Source organism: Carcharhinus amblyrhynchos, chromosome 23, assembly GCF_965287045.1.
Source record: "Carcharhinus amblyrhynchos chromosome 23, sCarAmb.v2.hapA, whole genome shotgun sequence".
NCBI classification, from domain to species: Eukaryota; Metazoa; Chordata; class Chondrichthyes; order Carcharhiniformes; family Carcharhinidae; genus Carcharhinus; species Carcharhinus amblyrhynchos.
In genome coordinates, this window is record NC_137346.1 from 18,146,204 (window position 1) to 18,169,489 (window position 23,286).

A 23,286-nucleotide genomic window follows, 5' to 3' on the forward strand; every position below is an offset into this window, starting at 1 on the left:
CGTGCTACTCTTGTAGACAAAGACCTTTGGCAAACACGACATGTTTGACAGACATTTTCTTTCCATTCTGCCCTCTCCAATGCTTTACCTTTCTATTAAATATTCCATTCCAGTGGCCCCAAGTGTGGGGCTAAAACGAAGCCTGATTCCACCAGCAAGCGCAGATGTTAGATAATGGATGAGGGATGTTACAGCATCAGCTTTCTCTGATCAAGGTAAAAACACAAGTGAAATACGCATCCAACCTTCAGCTGCCAGTTACGCTCACTTTTCATCCGTTATATCCCAGAACAAAACAAGCTCATGTCCCTGGGCAGTTCCCTTAACCTCTGCAGACCGCACGGTTTTGTGACGTTAATGCCCTTTCAGTACTGATTTTAATCAGCCATTCAGACTCTAAAAACACGGCCGATTAGCCCAAAAGATAAATGCTCCCACTGCATCGCAGCACTATGTATATTTCCAGAGAGCCTCCTGTCCTCTAAACATACCTCAGCACTGCCTCTGTTACGGAGATACACTTCAATTTGAACAAGGCCACAATATTTTGAGACATTTCCAGAGATTTGGATAGACGGCATTAAAAAAAAATCTTTGAGCAGATTATGCGCTATCAGGGAACCAGCATGTCTGGGAACTGAATAAAATTGTATTTTGCTTCACGTAGCAACTGATCTTTACATAAAAAGCTGTCAAAGAAACAGCGGAGGCCCTCATCTTCAAATCTGTGTGGTGTTTGCTATGATATAAGGCGAAGCAATGATCTGGGTTCTTAAATAAAATGCACTACTGTTCTTCAAAAGGCTGCTGTGTGACTTTTACTTCACATGGCTTCAACTAAACAAGTAACAAGAAGCAAGTTATTAACATTGAGTCGCTGAACATACTGCATTCAAAACTGTTTCTTTTTTAATTCAATTTCCAGGTGATTGCTTTTCTTTAACACATCAACACTGCATTAAAAAGAAAACAAGCTTACCTTTGGGCTATGATACACTAATATATTTATGATTGCAGTTGCGGTGCACAGAACAAATGTCAAACAGCACGAACCAGCACAGTACATAGTACAAACAACAAATTGACAGAACAGTTAAGCTGGCTTAGACCCTCACCAATTCTCACAGTCAATGAATGCTGCTTAATGCAGGAAGGACGTAAGAATTGGGGGAAAAAAAAAATCGCATGGCGGGATTTTCTGAACGCGCTCACCCCAAAGACGGAAAATCCCACTCAAAGTCAACGGATCTTTGTACAGTCCGTGTCCCGCCTGCTAAGATTACTGTGGTGGGCGGGACTGGAAAATTCCATCCTTATGGTAGGATTTTCTGGCCGTGCTTGTTCCAAAGCTCGAAAATCTGCCCGAAGCCAACGGATATTTGTACAGTCCGTATCCCGCCTGCTAAGATTACTGTGGTGGGCGGGACTGGAAAATTCCATCCTTATGGTAGGATTTTCCAGTCACACTTGCCCCAAAGCTGGAAAATCCCACCTAAGGTCAGCAGACCTTTGCAAAGGTCTGCTGACCTTGGGTGGGATTTTCCTGTCCCGCCCACTATGATTCCCATGGTGGGCGGGACAGGAAAATCCCGCCCTTATGGCGGTAAGCTACTACAGTTAGTCAGCCATTGAGCTCTGCACTGGATCTCTTTAGAGGAGGTCTACTGGCATATACAGGATTATGTTTCTCACTGTGTACCATATGCAATTCCCCTCTGAACTGTTTGTTGTATACAATTCCTGCTCTGACCTGAATCTCCCTCTTAAAAGGAGGAAAACACGTATTATAGAAGCCTGTTAGTTGGCTCAATGGGTGCAATCTCAAGAACTATGGGGCCCATCTGTGCTCACTCCTTTTCCCCTCTATGGGTCAGGTTCTCTGACCTCCCCTGCAGCTGGGGTTTTCCAGTCCCGCTGCAGTGAACGGACATTTGGCTGAGTGCCAAATTCTCTGTCTTTGCTGGCAGTGTCGGCAGGATGTGAACAGCCAGAGATTTCAGGCCTGTGGAGAATTACAATGAATATTAAATACACCTACACTGGGGTAGTGTCACCCTCTCTCATACCCAATGCTTTGTCAGTTGTACAACCCAATTTACTTTTCCACCAATGTTAGAAGCCAGATTGAAGCAGGGACAGTGAATGCAATCACATTTAGTAAGTCCCTCGGGAAGATAAATCTGTTTTGACGCTGAGCCATGATGAAGCACCCATCTTTTTAATTCCTAGTGTGGCCAATGATGGGAGAAGTGCATGTTTGCATCGTTTTAATACAGCGAAAGTGGTTAAAGACATAATGAAGTCACTACTCTTTGTACAAGACTAGGTATTGTACACATAATTGGCAGAAATGGCACTCTTCGCTGGTAGAGAAAGAAAATCAGTGAAAGAAATCTCAGCTTTGGGCAACAGTTGTAATCTACAGCTGGGATCTAGTAAAAAAAACATAAACTCACCACAAGAATAAAACAGCACTTATTTAGCCAGAATACACAGTGCATACACTAAATGATGCACGTGCGCATTGCCATTTTTAAAGATTTCCATTTCTGATAGATGATGAGTTCTTGAAACAAAACCATTTTATTTATAAAAGTAAAGAAAGTAGCAGAGAACACCCTATGGATTTGCTAGTGTTGTATGTCACTGTGTCGGAACTGACTCACAAAAGGAGTACACTGGCTTTACAATGTACCACGGAAACCGCATCATCCACTCGTTTTAGCCTGCGTCACGCCTTCGAAAGCTATAAAATACCAATTTTTTTTTGCCAAATACTGCCACAACTTTATACAGTGCAAATCATGAACTTAGAATTAGATGTATTAAATACTGTTTTATTACACCTCAGCGGAACCCATTTGCCAAAAGCAATGCAGCCGCAAGCTGAAGAATTTTGTCCGAATATTAGCCTGGAGATTGTTTCAAAAGTTACTTGGTTTTCATGAATCATATACTCAAAAGAAAACTGCGGTTCAGAACTATCCCACAGTCCAGCCAATGCCCTTGACATGACCTGCTGGTCTGCTGTAGGTCATGTTGAGGTCATTCCTTTCTCCCCCTCCCCTTCCCTCAGTTCATAGAGATGTCCTGGCATTTATTTACGTGGAGGATATCTGCTCGTGGAGACCTCAATGCTCGCTAACAATAGTAGTCCACAACCACGCGTGGCTTGACTTTTAGTTCACTGTAGTTCCCAAACATCGTTTAATATTTCCCATGTATTCTTCAACTGAACTCCAGAGCAAAACATTGAATGCTTCCACATGGTCTTGCCTCACTGGAGTTAAGAATGCGCATACTTTTATGTAGATTGTTATAAAAGCTACCATCATGTACCACCAGAGTTCTGAGGGTGGGCAATGATGAGTTGAATTGGCCTGGCAGGAAGCACTGATACCTTGGAGTGCATGCTGGAGCAGAAGAGAGAATTAAGCAGTGCCATTGGTGAACTTTGAGAGCTTGTTCTCTAACTCAGTGATGCGCCGTTCCTGGGACTGGACAATCACCTTCAAGGATTTAATTTCATCCATTAATTCCTCCATGGTTACCCGCTGAAAGAGAGAAAAGAAAATGAATAACAGGCTCATACAAATTAAGGAGAAACCTGCTTGTGGAAGATCACACTCTCATAAGGAACAATGAATGCTCAAATCGAATGTCAACTGTAATAAGTTCTCAAAGACAGAGGCTCCTTCACCAAAATCCCTTTATGTCCAAGTCTGACAACAGTGTACAGGGTGCTCTCAGTTGGCAGCCTACACTAGGTGTCCCAGAGGAACTGCCACTCATAGAACACAGAACATAGAACACTACAGCACAAACAGGCCCTTCGGCCCACAAATTGCACCGATCATATCCATATCTACCAAGCCATAGAACTATCTATAACTCCCAATCCCAATAACTCCCTTGTACTCATCCAGAAGTCTTTTAAAAGGCCCCAGCGAGTTCACCTCTATCACCACCGACGGCAGCCAATTCCATTCACTCACCACCCATTGAGTGAAAAACTTACCCCTGACATCTCCTCTGTATCGGCCCCCCAGCATCTTAAACCTGTGTCCTCTCGTAGCGATCATTTCAGCCCGGGGAAATAGCCTCCGAGAATCCACCCTATCTATACCTCTCAACATTTTATAAACCTCTATCAGGTCGCCTCTCAACCTTTGTCTCTCCAGGGAGAAGAGACCTAGCTCCCTCAACCTATCTTCATAAGGCATGCCTCCCAATCCAGGCAACATCCTTGTGAATCTCCTCTGCACCCTTTCAATAGCTTCCACATCCTTCCTGTAGTGAGGCGACCAGAACTGCACACAGTACTCCAAGTGAGGTCTGACAAGGGTCTTATAAAGTTGCAGCATTAACTCCTGGTTAAATACAAAGCAAAAGGCTCCCTGATTGGCCCATCAATTTGGCCCTTAATCAGGGAGTTTATATTCTAACAGGGCCACCTCAATTGCCTGATTAAAGTCATTACATCAATCTAGTTGTATAGTCAACGTTAGACATCAGAGCAGGGGTGGACTATGATCTTCCGTGCCCGTTGGGCACCGCAGGGGCTGAGGTACGTTATAGACCTCGACAATTGCATTTTGATTTGACGTGTCTTAAGTTTCCTTCGTACTTTTTGTTTCTGTTCGGGCCATTCCCCCTCCTTTTGGGGAGCTGCCCCCTTTTTCTTTGTCCGAATGTAATTTAAGTTTGTTTGCTTGGTTCGACCCGAAAGAATGACCCGGAAGAACGACTATGATCATGAGATCATTTGGTCCTTTCAGACTAAACTTAATAATCTGAATCATCAAACTTAACATCAGAATTACTCTTTCTACACTTTTGCCTGGTCTCAAGGGTATTGGTTATGAGGAGAGGCTGAATAAACTGGGATTGTTTTTAGTGAAGGATAATGGGAGATTTGTAAGAGGTCTACAAAATTGTGAGAGGCAGAGACAGGGTAAATAGTCAGAGGCTTTTTCCCAGGGTGGAAGTGTCACTTACAAGGGGCACAGGTTCAAGGTGAGAGGAGGAAAGTTTAAGGGCCTACAGTGCGAAAGGAAGCCATTTGACCCATTGAGTCTGCATCAACTCAGGCCCTCACTTAGGCCCACGTCTGCCCTATTCCTGTAACTCCATATATTTATCCTGCTAATCCATCTAACCTACATAGTTCAGGATATAAGAACTAGGAACAGGAGTAGGTCATCTGGCTCCTTGAGCCTGCTCCGCCCATTCAATAAAATCATGGCTGATCTTTTCATGAACTCAGCTCCACTTACCCGCCCACTTACCATAACCCTTCATTTCTTTGGCTGTTCAAAAATGCATCTATCCTTGCTTTAAAAACATTCAATGAGGTAGCCTCAACTGCTTCACTGGGCAGGGAATTCCACAGATTCACAACCCTTTATGTGAAAAAGTTCCTCCTCAACTCAGTCCTAAATCTGCTCCCCCTTATTTTATTATGCCCCTAGTTCTGGCTTGGGACACTAACAGGCAATTGAGCATAGCCAGTCCCAACTAACCTGCACATCTTTGGACAGTGGGAGGAGACCAGAGCACCTGGAGGAAACCCACACAGACATGGGGAGAACATGCAAACTCCACACACACAGTCCCCCTAAGGCTGGAACTGAACACAGGTCCCCAGCACTGTGAGGCAGCAGTGCTAACCACAGTGCCACCCTTGTGATCTGAACCGAATATCGCGATTTTCATGTGTCTATATACATAATTTTCCAAGTTGTCCCAAGATAGTCTGAAACGTAATGAGGTAACGCCAGATGGAAACTTATATTTACTTTACAGGATGCACAATCAAAACAAAAACTTACCCGCTGGGGTAAGGCTTAAATTCTCAACTTGCAACAGGCCAAGGCTGCGATAATTTTATTCATTCATAGGAAATGGGCATCGCTGGCTGGCCAGCATTTATTGCCCATCCCGAGTTGCCCAAGAGCAGTTGACAGTCAACCACATTGCTGTGGCTCTGGAGTCACATTAGGCCAGACCAGGTAAGGACAACAGATTTCCTTCCCTATAGGACATTAGTGAACGAGATGGGTTTTTCCAATAATCAACAATGGTTTCATGGTCTTTGATAGATTCTTAAGTCCAGATATTTTTTATTGAATTCAAACTCCACCATCTGCCGTGGTGAAATTTGAACCTGGGTCCCTGGATAATATCAATAGGCCATCGCCTCCAATTGACACTATTTTTATCCATTTGAAATGCTTCATGTGTCAATGACTGGCTTGAATCAAACACTCAATTGCAGCAGCCTGAGGTAGATGGGAGTGGAAGGTGGGGGATGGGCAGCGGAGGCGGGGGGTGGTTGGGGGTAGAGAGGGGGTGGTGGAAGTGTAGGATGGACAGACATTTAAGTAAAACTAGTTAAAAAGACAATGATGTATGAAGTACACATACTGAAAAATTTGATTCACACGTAGAGTAACTCCGTCGAGGTCCAAGAGGTGGCTTGTTGTCCAGAATGTTCTTCTTGGCAAATTTAAGTTCTCTGTTTTTAGGCGGAATGTAGCCATCTCTCAGTGAGATGAGGATGGGATCAGCGTTCTTGCCTGACATCCACTCCTCAGCGTCTAGTGCTGCTTCGGGGCCTTGCGTGTCTGGGTACAGGTCGTCTTGGAAAAGATCTGACTACAAGATCCATAGGAAAAAGAAGATGTATTTTCAGTTGCAGTGCCCACGAGAGATTCACAGAACCACAGAATCTTGACAGTACAGAAGGAAGTCAGCTGGCCTGTCGATTCTGAAAGAGCATCCCACCCAGGCCCTCCTCCTATCCCCATAACCCAACACATTTACCATGGCCAATCTACCTAACATGCACATCTTGGGACACTAACGGGCAATTTAGCATGGCTGATCCACCCAACCTGCACACTTTGGGGCATTGAGGGGTGAATTAGCACAGCCAATCGACCTGACTTGTATATCTTGGGGTATTAAGGGGCAATTTACCATGGCTAATCCACCTAACTTGTACATCTTGGGGTATTAAGGGGCAATTTACCATGGCTAATCCACCTAACTTGTACATCTTGGGGTATTAAGGGGCAATTTACCATGGCTAATCCACCTAACCTGTACATCTTTGGACACTAAGAGGCAATTTAGCACAGCTAATCCACCTAACCTGCACCTCTATGGAAAACACAGTAACAAGTCTCACAACACAGATTAAGATCCAACAGGTTTATTTGGTAGCAAAAGCCACTAGCTTTCAGAGCACTTGCTGCTCCTTCATCAGGGGAATGGGATTTCAGTTCACAAACAGGGTATATAAAGACACAAACTCAATTTACAAAATAATGGTTGGAATGCGAGTCTTTTCAGGTCATCAAGTCTTAAAGGTACAGACAATGTGAGTGGAGAGAGCGTTAAGCACAGGTTAAAGAGATGTGTATTGTTTCCAGACAGGACAGCTAGTGAGATTTTGCAAGCCCAGAGAAGTCGTGGGGGTTACAGATAGTGTGACATGAACCCAAGATCCCGGTTGAGGCCGTCCTCATGTGTGCGGAACTTGGGTATCAGTCTCATTTCATTCCCCATCACCTCCCACTTGCTGGTGTAATGTGCTTATCTACAGCACTGACCTTGCGAGGCACTGTCATCGTAATGGGTTCACACTTCCGTTCATGTAACTTGAAAAACCTAAAAATGAAGGGTAACAAATCAGATTCGGTTAAGTAAACAAAGAATTGACAAAACAAAATGTGTTTCGTCACAAACATTCTGAAAGGATATTGTTAAACGAGAAAGAGTGCAGAAAAGATTTAGGAGCATGCTACCTGGACTTGATGGATTGAGTTATAAGGAGAGGTTGGATAGACTGGGACTTTTTTCCTCTGGAGCATCGGAGGCTGAGGGGTGATCTTATAGAGGTCCATAAAATAATGAGGGGCACAGATCAGCTGGGTAGTCAATATCTTTTCCCACAGGTAGGGGAGTCTAAAACTAGAGGGCATAGGCTTAAGGTGAGAGGGGAGAGACACAAAAGTGTCCAGAGGAGCAATTTTTTTCACACAGACGGTGCTGAGTGTCTGGGACTAGCAGCCAGAGGTAATAGTAGAGGTGGGTACAATTTTATCTTTTAAAAAGCATTTAGATAGTTACATGGGTACTATGGGTATGGAGGGATATGGGCCAAATGCAGGCAATTAGGAATAGCTTAGGGATTTCTCGAAAGAAAGGTCAGCATGGGCAAGTTGGGCTGAAGGGCCTGTTTCCATGCTGTAAACCTCTACGACTCTTTGATTCTATTACACAGGGGGTGATGGGAGGAGGTGATGCTGTGGTCATATTGCCACTGGACTAGTAAATCCAGAAGCCCACGATAATACTCTGAGGATATGAGTTCAAATTCAAACTCAATTAAAAATCCTGGAATTGAAAGTTGGTCTCATAATGGTGACCGTGAAACTATCATCGAATGTCGCAAAAATCCTTCTGGTCTGCTAATGCCCTTCAGGGAAGGGAATCTGTTGTCTTTACCTGGTCTGGCCTACATGAGACTCCAGAGCCACAGTCATGTGGTTAACTCTTAGCTGCTCTCTCCCCACAAAGCCACGCAATTTGCTATTTATGATTTTGCTCTTGATGAGATTTTGTGGTAATCCTGTGATTGGCGGGACTTTACTGGAACTATTCTCACTACTGTTGGTGGAAAATCAAAAGCTCTAGTGATAGCCACTCCATGTTCTCCTGCTTCAGAGCACTTTACAATATTTAGTTTCACTTGAAGCATTACCTGTTTTTGCCTTCTTTTGTCAACAGGAAGAATTTCATAATCACTGGCTCTTTTGTGGCTAATTATGAATGAATTTTATGGGTAACTCAAGACAATTCCAGATAATCAAGATGGCAGTGGGAGGCAACAGCTGGATTGTGCAGTTGACAAATGGATGCAAAGTACCTGTCTATACATGATGGTGAATATTTGGAGACCACTACGGCACACTGAGCAAGCACAACTCAAAACATGGGCTGTCCGTAGTCTGTCTGAGGCTCTGAGACTTCCTGCCCGCCATCCAAGGCCCAGCTCTCACGAAGCTCATGGTGGGAGTTACTTGGAAAAGGGACAGCCCGGAGACATGGTGCTTAGCATTGCTGCCTCACAGCACCAGGAACCTGGGTTCAATTCCGGCCTCAGGGGACTGTCTGTGTGGAGTTTGCACATTCTCCTCGTGTCTGCGTGGGTTTCCTCCGGGTACCCTGGTTTCCTCCCACAATCCAAAGACGTGCAGGGTAGTTGGACTGTCCATGCTAAATTGCCCCTTATTGTCCCGAGATGTATAGGTTAGGGGGATTAGCCATGGGAAATCTGTGGGGTTACGGTGATGGGGCAGGGGCAAGAGTTGGGGCAGGGCAAGGGCTTGGGCGGCATGGCTGCTTCTCCTGATTTAAGTGGTTGGCACTGTTGCCTTACAGTGCCAGAGGCCCGGGTTCAATTCCCGGCTTGGGTCACCGTCTGTGTGGAGTTTGCACATTCTCCTCGTGTCTGCTTGGGTTTCCTCTGGGTGCTCTGGTTTCCTCTCACAGTCCAAAGATGTATGGATTAGATGATTGGCCGTACTAAATTAACCTTTAGTGTCAGGGAGATTAGCTAGGATAAATGCATGAGCTTATGGGGATAGGGCCTGGGTGGGATTGTGGTCAACATAGGGTGGAATTGTGGTCAGTGTAGACCGGATGGGCCCAATGACCTCCTTCTGCACAGTAGGATTCTACGATTCTATGAAGATGCTCTATCAGAAAGTCAGTGCAGACTCGATGGGCTGAATGGCCTCTTCTGCACTGTGGGGATTCCATGCCCAGGCAAAGGGCAATGTGAATGCAAAACAGCAGCAGTGCAGCATGAACACATGATTCTAATTGGAAGCTGAGGTTAACATGAAGCGATGGTGTTAAACAAGGACTTCCCACACTTCATGAAATTAATTCCTTTCAAGTGCAGCTAAAGTTGAGTTTATCCCTGGGTGACATTGGCCAGTACTATAGGCTGGATTCTCCGAACTCACCCACAGCTGGGATTCTCCAGTCCTGCTGCAGTGAAAGGAGATTTGGCTGAGTGCCAAATTCTCCATTCTCGCTGGCAGCAGCAGTGGGACAAACAAGATCGGAGAATCCCGGCCCACAACTGCCATTCTCCAGCAATATTCCACTGCGATGAATGACAAGTCAATCCTAGTCTCTGCTTCTCCTGGTTTGAGGGAGAAATGTTGGTCAGTACAGATCCTTATTCTTCTTTGAATGGTGCCATTGCATCTTTAAGGTGCCCCAAGACCACCCGAAAAGATAAACTCAACTTTGGACAATAGATACACCTGATTCTCCTCTCCCTCTCTGTGTAAATATCACCAGTACCATGTTGGATGCAACAGTTTTAGTCAGTAACACAGTGTGGTGGGTGAGTTATGAATCTACATCTGTAAGATTGCACACTGTGAACTCATTGCCTTTAGTGATGGGTCTTTCCCGGAGGGGAACATTCTGAATAAACATCATTTTCAACACTGTCCGTCACACAATCTTCCGAACTTATCTCCAATTCTGTCATCAAAGTCCACACTCACCTTGCAATCTCACATCGGCTGACATCCAGGCCCCTCTTTGTCATAAAGCCCATTCCCCTCTGGGGCTCCTTACTGCTGAATGTGCTGATGTAGTGAACATACGGAGCTTCATCCGTGATCTCAAAATATCGGATACTGCTATCGCCCTGCACACAAAGACAAATCAGTCTCCAGAGAGAAAGACCAGAGTTTGAAAAATTTTTCTTTCTTATGGCAACCTTTTGTGCACACAGCAAGACAGAACGACACCAATAGTAAAGAGGAGCAATCAGCCAAGCTAACCAATGGATTGTCCCTCAGACAATTGGAATGATGGTTAACACATCAGCATTCTCTCACCTTCCCACACAGGTAGACTATATTGGAATCTGGATCATAAAATGGCAGGAGCACCCCATTGCTGGTATCCATTTCCTGAAGTGCTATCGGCTCGTCAAAGTTCTTCTACATGGGAGAGAGAGAAGAAATATATTAAATTTTACCCTATCCGAGCTGATTGTCCACAACTGCATGCAACAAGGTCATAGCATCAACTGTTCACTACTAAACAGGCAGTATGGATTGGGAGGGGAGACGTGCTCAACACTTGTGTGTTATTTGGCGAATTTGATTGCTTTCCAACGTCGAATGGTTGGGAAAAACCATTTGGTGCTTTTTGACACAGGACAGTATACATGCAGATTAGAGGGCTCCTGTTCACTTGAATGATGGCATTGCTACAAAGCAGCTTCCACACATCGCCTGCAGTAAACCTGCATGGGGAATATCTGGAATTGAAGTCGGACTTGACTCTCAGCTTAGCTGCATTGGCGCCAAGCGGGAGGTTCAGGCATTGTGCAGCCTCACCCACCAGGAGCACAATGTCAATTTCAATGGGGGGGGGTGGCACGGTGGCACAGTGGTTAGGGTGGCATGGTGACACAGTGATTAGCACTGTTGCCTCACAGTGTCAGGGACTCCGGTTTGATTCCCGGCTTGGGTCACTGTCTGTGCAGAGTTTGCACATTCTCCCAGTGTCTGTGTGGGTTTACTCAGGGTGCTCCAGTTTCCTCCAACAGTCTGAAAGACGTGCTGGCTGGGTGCATTGACCCGAACGGGCGCCAGAGTGTGGCGACTAGGGGAATTTCACAGTAACTTCATTGCAGTGTTAATGTAAGCCTTACTTGTGACTAATAAATAATAAACGTTATGTGGACTCCCCTTGTGCCTTTCTCAGCTTCTGAATTAGGCAGAGGGGTAGAGATGGAACAAAGTTGGCATTGCACCAGGAAATGGAGTGATGATGCTGGAGTTATTACACGGTGACCAGCTCAGCTGCAGTACCCAGTAACACTCCCACTCTGCTGTTCAATCTAGTGGAGGCAGTTCCACTGGAGCTTATAGGAGCAACAACTCGGTTGACTGAGTGTCAATTCCATTGAGCGATCAGGCCAATTCTCCTTCCTTTCTGTATTATTCTCCTCTTTATTTTCCAAAAGCCTGGACAATCCCTGACGGGTGGGTTCACAGCATATTCCTCCAGACTGCTGTCACCACCCCATCCCCCATCCCTTCGCCAACCTCTTTGTGTAGCCAGGAGCTCGGTTGTGGGAGCCACTGTCCACCCATGATACACACATCCCATTTTCCTTCCTTCTGTGAGATGTCAGGTTCTCTGTTCGATGCACCTCTATTTAACAAGGCTCAGAACGGAGTTAGATGTCAATCAATACCCAGGTGATAAGCATTGGTGCACCAATACTTCGATAGGTGCATTCGATAGGTGTACAAGATTATGAGAGACATGGGCAGTGTGGATAAGGAGTAACTGTTCCCCTTAGCTGAAGGGTCAGTCACTAGGGGACATAGGTTCAAGGTTCTGGGGGAGGATGTGAGGAAAACTTTTTTACCCAGAGGGTGGTGACGGTCTGGAATGTGCTGCCTGGGAGGGTGGTAGAGGCAGGTTGCCTCACATCCTTTAAAATGTATCTGGATGGGCACTTGGCACATCGTAACATTCAGGGCTAAGGGCCAAGTGCTGGCAGGTGGGAGTTTCTAATGTGCGGACCCAGTGGACCTCTCTGTGCTGTATGATTCTGTGCTATATTATTTGAAGCATTAATTATTATGTTAGTTGAAACATTAATTCTTTGACATGGCTGTTAGAGGTGGCAATGTACCACTTCACCATTATACCCGTTTACCCTTGTTGAAGAGAAGCACACCCATGCAATCCACACTTTACCACAGAGACCAAACCTTTTGCATCATCCACGTAGCAATTCACCATTATCACCCTCTGATTCAAATCCCAATCAGCAGCGATCCATCAGAACTGCTAAAACAGGTACCAGCTTTTCGTTTCGTTACAGTTGCTAGGATTAAGTAAAAGGTGTGCGTGTGCTCTTAATGAAAAGAGCTCCTGGGGCCCCTTATTAAAAACAGATTGTCTCAGGGAAATCGTTTCCAATGCTGCGGTGTTGAGAGCCCCGCGCCGGCAAAGCGACCATTCACCGAGACGGGAAGTATTTTCCCTGCCTTGAAGCCTCCGGAGACCATGTTCAAACCGCAGGCAGCAACAGGCCCAGGTGGAAGCTTCGGCCCAGAACAGCAACACCAACTCACTCCTGCCAAGATTAGCTGTGAAATTTAATAGATTAACTTTTCCTACTCCACTGTCAATGCAACTGAGCCCCAGCATGCGAGTCTCCTGTTTAATTTGCTGAGCTCCCAAACTAATTTGTGTAAATCTGACACTTTCCGATTCAGTATCCTACACTGGAGACTCCAGCAGCTCCCCTGTGGTCAGCTATCAGCTCTGAGGGCACGTTTTAAACAAAAATATCTGTCGTCGGTAGATATTAAGGAAAAAGGAACCATCATGCAAGCACCGGAGGATAGTTTGTCACCAGTTCTTCATACACCCAGCGCAATTTCCTTTTAATTTGTCTGGGTTTTCTTTTGATGAAGTTCCTATGATTTTTCTCATGAGGTGAGGTGGAGTAGGTTGGGGCCTGTGCTCAGTGGAGCTTAGAAGAATGAGACTTGACCTTATTGAGACATATAGGATTCTCGGTGGGGGGGAGGTTTGACAGGGTAGATACTGAGAGGCTGTTTTCCCTTGTGGGAGAGTGTAAGTCCAAAGGCCATAATCTCAGAATAAGGGGTTGCTCATTTGATTCACAGATGATAAATTTCACAGCTAAATATGGCAGGGTACTAAATCTGTGCAATTCTTTACCACAGAGGGCTAACGAGGCTGGTTCTTGAACGCTTAAGGCTGAGATAGACAGATTTTTAATCAGTAAGGGAATCAAGGGGTATGCGGATAAGGTAGGAAAGTAGAGTTGATGATTATCATATAAGTCAATGAATGGAAAGCAGACTCGATGGGCCAAATGGCCTACTTCTGCTACTACTCTTATGGTGTAAATCAGGGCATCCCTGACTATATAGAAAGCACACCAGAGTATGTGACACATCAATCACACCCCCATGCACTTTTCAGCTCTTGGTTTTGTTGTCTAGTTGACTGGTAGCATAGTGATTACACTGCTACCTCACAGTGGCAGGGGCCTGGGTTCAATTCCTGCCTCGGGTCACCGTCTGTGTCGCGTCTACACATTCTCCCCATGTCTGTGTGGGGGTATTCAGCGGGGTTAGCAGGGTAAATACATGGGGTGATAGGACCTGGGTGGGATTGTGGTTGGTGCAAACTTGATGGGATGAATGGCGTCCTTCTGCACAGTAGGAATTCTATGACTGTATCACAACTAATTCTGTTTTGATGAACAAAATACAATGCAAAGCTATTGATGTTTAATCAACATTGTCTAAATTCAGTTCCTCATTGGATTTTGCCGCGGTGCTTAAAGATTGCATCATTTGAAAATTCATTTTATTTTTTGGACATTCTCATCTGAAGAAGTTGCGAATGGATGATGCACACCGGCTTGGAGACTCTGCTGCAATTGAATACTACCGGGTCCCATAAACCCAGCTCCCTCTGACTCATCCGGGTGAATCCTGTAGTAAAGATGTTTCCCTCCCGGGTAAAAACCGCCCTCATCGGCCTCATGCCTTCATGGGGGGCCAGCTTTTCCTGAAGGAGAAAGCAGTGGTTAAAATGACGAGAGAACAACCCGACGCCACTTGGGGGAATATCCATTTCAGACGCGGGCCGAAGGATCTATTTCCGATCCTGCGTCCTTAGGAAGGTCTGAAGCAAATATTTCCACTGCGAGAAGAAGTGAGAAAGCCCCAGGACTCCTCCTCCTGGCCAACGATAAGATTGCCGCTTTATATGTTGCTGTGAGTTACAGCACCCGTTTGTTTCTGTGTCAAGAAATTTGCTTGCTGTCCATTTTTTTGTTCTTTCACACGGTGGATAGCTTGGCCTAGTTGCACTGTTTTTGTGCGTGGAGAGGAATTCTGGTTGGGAAAGAAACAGATAATATAGTCCGTTCCTTTCCCCCTTCAGCACTTCGCAAGGTGGACAGTCGGCACACAACACACAGAGCTCTTACTGATCGCTAACATATTACTTAATAATTAACGATTCTGGAACAGTACAATCCAGTTTGGAGGGACCTGCCAAAGAAATTGCTGAATATGATCAAGTTTCTATCGTCAGTCCAAGGGTCAAAATGAAATTAGGAATCGCCACAGTTAAAAGAAATGTAAGCCACAGAACTGGTCTACAATGGAAAGCCAATTGGGTCTCAATTTTTGTGGTACGGTGATTTTCCTTTATAAAGATATTGATCCAATGATCATATTACAGGAATATCTCCCTGATGCTAAGGGGTTGAAGCAATGGTTAAATTTTATGATGGTTGGTCAAAAAAGTCTCATTACCAGTAAGGAGTGAGCCATTCAGCCCCTCTAGCCTACCCCACCATTTAATAAATTCAAGGCTTCCACTAAAAGTCATCGTTACCTCAATGAGGTAGATTTTGTGAGGCAAGGTTTGGCTGTTGAGGAGATTATAATCACTGGAACCTGTGGACGATCTTGCTTCACACACACTGGTCCCTGAGACAAACTAACCTGCTTTGGAGTCAAGCTCCAAAACCGCTCAAATGTTTATCGGAATGTAATCATCAACAACAAATTGTATTCATATAGCACCTTTAAGGAAGTGAAACTTCCCAAGATGCTCTATGGGGAGAGCATTATCAAACAAATCCCGGCACAGAAGCTAAGGAAGGGAGATATTGGGCGGGATTATCCAGCTGTGTTCCTCAAAACCGGAAAGTTCTACCCAAGATCAACAGACCTTAGCAGAGTGCGCCACCTCCACCACCAACCACCACCCCCCCCCTTACAATTCCCAAGGCCAGTTGGAATGGAGAACTCCCCCTGTTACATCAAGTGGTCAAAGGTCTGGTCAAAGGTCTGGGCCAGAATCTTCCCACCTTTCACGCCGGTGGGATTTTCTCATCCCACCGCAGTGAGCAGAGATTTGGCCAGCTGCCAAGCTCATCCGGCCTAGCTGCAGCAGGAGCCTGGCGCAAATGGCAAGTAAGATTGCACCCTTGGGTCTTAAAGAGTGTCTGAAAGGATCAGAGAGGACAGGTAAAATGGTGGAGAGGTTCAGGGTGGGAATTCCAGAGCTTAGGGCTCATAAGGTGTGGCTGCTAATGATGGAGCTATTAAAATGGGGGATGCTCAAGAGGTCAGAATTAGAGAAACGCAGAAGGTTAATGGGCTGAAGGAAAGGGAGGGTGTGGCCTTGGAGGAATTCGGAAAGTTGGGTGTGAATTTTAAAGTTAAACTTTATTTATTGTGACAAGTAGACTTACATTAACACTGCAATTAAGTTACTGTGAAAATCTCCTAGTCGCCATACTCCAACACCTGTTCAGGTGCACTGAGGGAAAATTTAGCATGGCCAATCCACCTAACCAGCACATCTTTGGAGTGCAGAGGGAAACCAGGGCACCAAGAGGAAACCCACGCAGACATGGGGAGAACGTACAAACTCCACACAGGCAGTGACCCAAGTCGGGAATCAAACCCAGGTTCCTGGCACTGTGAGGCAGCAGTGCTAACCACTGTGCCACCCATCAGGGCATTAGGTACCAGAAGCCAATGTTGGTCTGTGAATAAAGAGGTGATGGGTGAATGGGACTTGGTGCAAGTGAGGAAATGGATAGTTTTGGATGACCTCAAGGTTATGGAGAGTGGGGAATGAGGGGGCAACCAGCAGTGGGTCGGAACGGTCAGGTCATGGTAACAAAAGCATGGATCAGGGTTTTAGCAGCTGATGAGCTCAGGCCTGGGCAAAAATAATTGGGCGACGTTAGGGAAGGGAGGCCGGCAGTGATGATACATTTAGGTGGTCAGAACCTCCCCTCAGGGGCAAGCACATTGCAAACGGATGTGTCTTAGTCTCCGACAATTGGCAGGAGATGGAGGAAATCAGTGACAGTGTTCAGGTAATCCAGATTCTGGTGTTCGGAAATGGTGACAAAATGAAAAGCAAAAAAATCCAATCATTTGGAATGTGTTCCGCCAGTTGTATTTTTTTTAAATAAATTATTTAAAAATTTGAATACACACATTTCTGCATCTTGAGCAGCCAGTTTGTGCTTTGTCTGGATGTCAATGTCTTTCGAGTATTCTTGTAAATGGGGCTTGTTGCTATGGACACACATGCACTGGGAGCAGTGATTGTTCGAGTGAGGAAGCGATCGACCTTGGTCCCTGGAGTTTAGGTAGAAGTTGCTCTGCTTCCATCAACCGGCTTCCAGGCGTGGAAATAAAAAAGAGTGATGAGGAGAGATCCTCACTGCAGCAGCAGAGATGAAGGGGAAAACTTAAGAGGCTTTTAAATTCCGAAATGGTTTTGGTTGAGTGAATGTGAAGAGGCTATTTGCTCTGGATGAGAAGTCAATGATCATCTGTTTAAAACTCAGTCAAAAAGAGACCAGGAAGTGAACAGAGGAGAAATTTATTTTTATGGAGAATTGCTGGAGCTGAGGAATGTTCTGCCACAGTGACTGTGTGGCCTCTTTCTGTTTGCTGGATTTCTATGGTTCTAGGTCTTGTTGGAGGCGCTGTTTAGATCTGGCAGGACGGTGTGAAGCTGGCATTACTTGCTCTGCTGCCTCAGTCTGTTTCCCCCTTCTTGGAGAAGGTGCATCAGGAAAGGGGGCCTGAGTGAACAGTTCCCGGTGAGGGCGCTCCACATCACTGGGAGTGTCTCCAAACACAGATTAATTGTGGGCCTCTTAATTCTGTGCGGCTGCGCTCCCCCAAAGGTAGAGAGGTGAGGAAGAGAAAGGAGCTTGATCAAGAATTCGGCATCGAAGGCAGTATGGTGGATCAACGAAGACAAAAGTGGGAAGAATCAAACCAACCAAAGTCACAATTGGACTACTGGTAGCCAAAAAGTTAATCTTGTTTCATTAATAAATTAATTAATAGTTCAAACATGTGCTGGTCAGGAGGATTGGCCATGCTAATTTGGCCCTTAGAGCAGGATTTTCCATCCATCGGCTCACAGGAAATTCCCGCCCAAGGTCAACGGCCCTGTGCATGGTCCACCCCCCCGCCCGTTACGATTCCTGTGGCGAGTGGGGCAAGAAAATCTGGGTTTAAGTATCCCAAAGATGTGTAGGTCAGATGGATTAGCCATGGTAAATGTGTGGGGTTAAGGGGATAGGGCGGGAGAGGAGGCCTGGATAAGAGATCCTGTCAGGGAGTCAGTATAGATTTGATGGGCCGAAAGGCTTCTTCTGCACTATAAGGATTCTATGATTCTATAACTCTATGATTGATTTTATGATGTGAATAAATGCAATGAAAACTCCTCATCCCTAACCTTCATTCCCAGGAGTGAAACTAAAACCAAATGAGGGATTCCCCCAATCAGGGATCTGATCATCTTCAGCTCACCTTTTGCTCAGTGGCAGTTTTGATGAGTTTAGTTTTGTGCCTTGCCCGTGTTGTGCACCAGGCTGCCACCCGCTCTCACAAACACCACCATCCCCACACCACGCACACGACCAGAAGTTGAAACACCTCCTACCGGATCCCAAAGGGCCAGCTGCCGTTCGCTCATCTTGCTGAATCCAGTGGTGAAGATTTTACCGTCGGACATGAAGATGGCCCTCATTGGCCGAGCACCTTCGTGAGCTTTGTTCTTTTCCTTATTTGGTTGGTTAGTAGCGAGCAACAAGAGCAAGATGCATTCAGGAGGTAAAAGAGAAAGGAACATGCAGTCACAGCACACAACATGCGTCACGTCAATCCCCAAAGCACCCATTTTACACAATATTTCATCACCCCCGGCCCAGATTTACCTTTCGCGAGAAGAAACCAAGCACTTTTGACCTGTAACACCAACTGTAAGGTCCCAACAAGATGCAAAGTCACCCCATCACCTGCTGAAGATGGAACCAAATTGGATTCTTGCTTCTCCTCATCTGAACCCTGGACACAAACTTCCGTTGACAGCTTCTGACACACAGTATTTGTCTCAAGAGGTTTGCAGCTTGCAGTGTCCCCCAGGCTTAAGAGACTCTACTCAAGTTCTGATGTGTCTGTCGCCTGGTTAATATGTCCCACAAAGGATGAATTGAATTAAACTTTACAAAGAGTGAAACATGTCCATCCCGCAAGGGCTTGTCACAGTCCAAGTTACGCAGGAAATTTATGGAGTAGAACCGCAGAATCCCAACAGTGCAGATGGTGGCCATTCAGCCCATCAATTCTACACAGACAACAATCCCACCCAGACCCTAACCCCGTAACCCCATGTATTTACCCTGCTAATTCCCCCGACACTAAGGGGCAAGTTAGCATGGCCAATCTACCTAATCCGCACATCTTTGAAGTGTGGGAGGAAGCCGGAGCACACGAAAGAAACCCATGCAGACACGGGGAGAATGTGCAGACTCTACACAAACAGTGAACCAAGGCTGGAATTGAACATGGGTCCCTGACACTGTGAGGCAGCAGTGCTAACCACTGTGTCGCCCATAATTCTAAATAGCTCAGAAGTAGCTTCTATTTCTGGCAGGGTCTACATTTCCTTTAAACTAGTTCCCTCAATGATGTAAGCATTATTTGATCAATTTCTCAGGTCAATAAAATCAGACAAAAAATAAAGTGAAGGGATGTTACTTGATTAGAGACTGTATGTAGGCTTCACACATGGTGTTAGTGTTAGGAATCTCTTAGGGAAGAATGCAGGGCTGTATGATACTGCAGTATGAGAGTACTGTGCTAAGCAGGGATAAGGCACAGGCTTAATCTATGCTCACATCACAATGATTAAAGTTTAACGTGTATTTATTACTGTCACAAGAAGGCTTACATTAATATTGCAATGAAGTTATTGTGAAATTCCACTTGTCGCCACACTTTGGCGCCTGTTTGGGTACACTGAGGGAGAATTTAGCACGGCCAATGCACCTAACCATGCTGGTCTTTCGGACTGTGGGAGGAAACCGGAGCACCCGAGGGTCTGGTTTCCTTCCACCTTTGAGTGAGGGTGCTTGGTAAGGAACATTCAGCATAATGAATGGGGCAGCTGCATCTTCAGAGAAGGGATAGAGCCCAGAGGGACAGCTGTGGGTAAGTTGCAGTAATAATTTTTTATTCATTCATGGGATGTGGGCCTCACTGGCTAAGCCAGCATTTATTGCCCATCCCTAAGGGGTCAACCACATTGTTGACGATCTGGAGGTGTAGGCCAGACCAAGTCGGGATGGCAGATTTCCTTCCCTAAAGGACAATAGTGAATCAGATGGCTTTATATGACAATCGACAATGGTTTCATGGTGTTCATTAAACTTTTAATACCAGACTTTTTATTGAATTGCACCGTCTGCTGTGGGGGGATTCTGTAATGACTTTAATTTGTCATTATTTAACCAATTTAACCAATCAAGGTGAGCCAATTAGAATATGAGCTCCCCAATTAAGGGGACAAATTGATGGGCCAATCAAGGAGCTTCTTGCTTTCTATTTAAGCAGGACTGTCGGTTCCTCTGGGACTCCTGATGTAGATTGCTCACTGTCAGCGCTCTGTACACTGTTGTCAGACTTGTAAATAAAGGGATTTTGGTGAAGGGACTTCTGCCTCCGAGGACTTATTACAGATTCGAACCAGGGTTTCTATTAGTTCACAGCGGTGATCATACTTGTATAAATTATTGGGTTAATTGCCCTAATGACACGAATAGTGCCCAAGGCAATTTCCCATGTGCATGCCTTAACCTTCAACGCTGGTGGGCTAACCAACTCAGAGAGCACTTCGTTACGAGATCTTCATGAGGAGTGAAATGAATCCATGTATTGATCAGCTTGGGATTGGTTGAGCTCTGAGGTGACTGGTCTTGTAGTTATTATCTGGTACCATTTACTCCCTGTATCATGGTCAGCACAACTATACAATGCATTAAGCCCAACATCAAGGTTGGTGTCTGTGATATGAGCTGTTTGGATGGCAGTTGTATTTTGTTTTGTGCACCAATCCATGGTTCAGTCCATGCCTCAGAGTCTAACTCCAGCATAAAAATCAAGGCACTCCACTGCAGTACTGAGGGAGTGCTGCACTCTCAAAGGTGCTGTCCTTTAGCTGAAGTATTAAACTGTGGCTGTTGGCTCCCTCAGGTGGGAGTAAAATATTTCATGGAATCATTTTGCGGGACAGCAGGGGAGTTATCCCTAGTGTCCTGACCAATATTAATCACTCAGATCAACATCATATAAACAGTTACCTGGTCATCATCACATTGTTGCTTGTGGGAGCTTGCTGCGCATAATTTGGCTGCCGCATTTCCGACGATAGTGGTAAATGGAAAGGTGATGGTCTAATGTATTATTGCTGGATTACTAATCCAGAAACTCAGCCAATGTTCTGGGGACCCAGGTTCAAATCCCACCATAGCAGATGGTGGAATTTGAATTAAATAAAAAAAATCTGTAATTAAAAATCTACTGATAACCGTGAAACCAATGTTGTCAGAAAAACTCATCTGGTTCACTAATGCCCTTTAGGGAAGGAAATCTGGCATCCTTACCTGGTCTAGTCTACATGTGACTCTAGAGCCACAGCGGAGTGGTTGACTCTCAACTGCCCTCCAAGGGCAATTAGAGATGGGCATTTATTGCCAACCAGCCAGCGATGCTCCATGTCCCATGAATGAATAAAGAAAAGTGTTTGGGGACACAACAAAATGATTTAGCAAGCCACTCAGTTTGAGGAATGGACAATAAATGCTGGCATTTCCAGTGACACCCAGGTCCCAGGAAAGAATGAAACAAAAGCATAGCACGGAATTGTGTTGGGGGTACGGCTGTGAAGTTCAGCAAGCCATTCAAAAGTCCATTGATTTCAGCAGGACTGGAAAATCCTGCTGGTGTAAAATTCAATCCATACAATTACATGAGTTTACAGCACAGAAATAGGCTTTTCAGCCCAGCTTATCTGTGCTGGTGTTTATGCTCTGCAAACCTGATCAATTCCATTTTCCTTCACCGACCTATCTAGCTTTCCCTTAAATACAGCGACAGATTTAACAACTCAACAACAGAAGTTGAAGCTCCTTATCCCAGGAATATATCTCATTGTCAATCTCTCTTCAAGTGTGCACTCCTCCCTGGTTATAAAGTATGCAGAACTACCAACATTGGCAGGCTCAGGAATGAAATATGTTCCGCAACTGAACTCGTTTTAGGGTGGCATGCTGGCACAGTGGTTACTGCTGCCTCACAACGCCAGCAACCCTGGTTCAATTCCTGAATTGGGTGAGTGAAGTTTGCATATTCTTCCCGTGTCTGTGTGGGTTTCCTCCGGGTGCTCCGGTTTCCTCCCACAGTCCGAACGGTGACCCAGTTAGGTTGACTGGCCATGCAAAATTGCCTCTTAGTGTCCCAAGATGCATCAGGGGTGTTGGATTAGTGGGATAAATACGTGGATAGGGTCTGGGCACATTGGAGAGTCAGTGCAGACTCGATGGGCTGAATGGCCTGCTGTTGAAGCTTAGGGATTCTATGATTTCTACAAAGTGCTGAAGAGTTAGCATCATCTGTGAAGGTAATGTTATATCACTAGACTCGAGAACTGAGCAAACACAAGACCCCCGCCCCCCGAGCAAAAATCCAAATGTGTGTAAGTCCAGAGCCAAAAACCTGGCCCCATGTATCAGGACATTTCCCCATCGCCAGAAAGAAAACTCACATCATCTGTAAATATTTAAAAGGATTTTGGTTTTCCTCTGCAGGTTCCAAGTTTAAGAGAGGGTGGATGGTAAGGATATTTCCAGTCACATTGTGCGGCAATGTTGTAAGCACGTTTTACACAAACAAATCTACCATTTTGTGAGAAATAGCAGAGGAAATTAAGATGCATTTACAATATCAATGCACAGAGCAACTGCAAGAGTTATCAATCATGTGACTCTTTAGCTGCTTAAATTAATCTGTACCCACAGGGGAAAAAAAATCAGCAGTATCTGAATGTGTGGGGTTACGGGAATAGGTCAGGGGAGCAGGCCTGGATAAGATATGGGCCGGAATTTTACCGGCACACTTGCCCCAAAATCGGGGCAGGTGAGGCTTGCAAAACGGCATTCTCTGTTGGCCTCTGGTGGGATCTTATGAGCCTTGGTAATTGTGTCAGAAAGTGGGTACAGACTTGATGGGCCAAATGGTCTTTTTCTGCACTTACATGGATTCTATGATTCTGTGAAAATGA

The 23,286-nt window shown here is 45.3% G+C and overlaps 1 protein-coding gene across 2 annotated transcripts in view; it reads right to left on the reverse strand.

Annotated features, from left to right (window-relative positions):
• Window positions 1-886: 886 nt before the first annotated feature.
• Window positions 887-23,286, reverse strand: part of LOC145357522 (coronin-6-like) — a 245,580-nt gene continuing 223,180 nt past the window's right edge. Inside the window, exons 6-11 of one of the 2 annotated variants that reach the window (XM_080210953.1) lie at window positions 14,557-14,676; window positions 10,935-11,039; window positions 10,596-10,741; window positions 7,617-7,674; window positions 6,427-6,657; window positions 887-3,554 (exon numbers count right to left, since the gene is read on the reverse strand). In XM_080210953.1, the coding sequence (XP_080067079.1) occupies window positions 3,432-3,554; window positions 6,427-6,657; window positions 7,617-7,674; window positions 10,596-10,741; window positions 10,935-11,039; window positions 14,557-14,676 (783 nt within the window). In that variant the 3' untranslated portion in view covers window positions 887-3,431. Of the gene's footprint in view, window positions 3,555-6,426; window positions 6,658-7,616; window positions 7,675-10,595; window positions 10,742-10,934; window positions 11,040-14,556; window positions 14,677-18,609; window positions 18,730-23,286 lie in introns of both variants that reach the window. The other variant, XM_080210954.1, reaches the window with a different exon arrangement.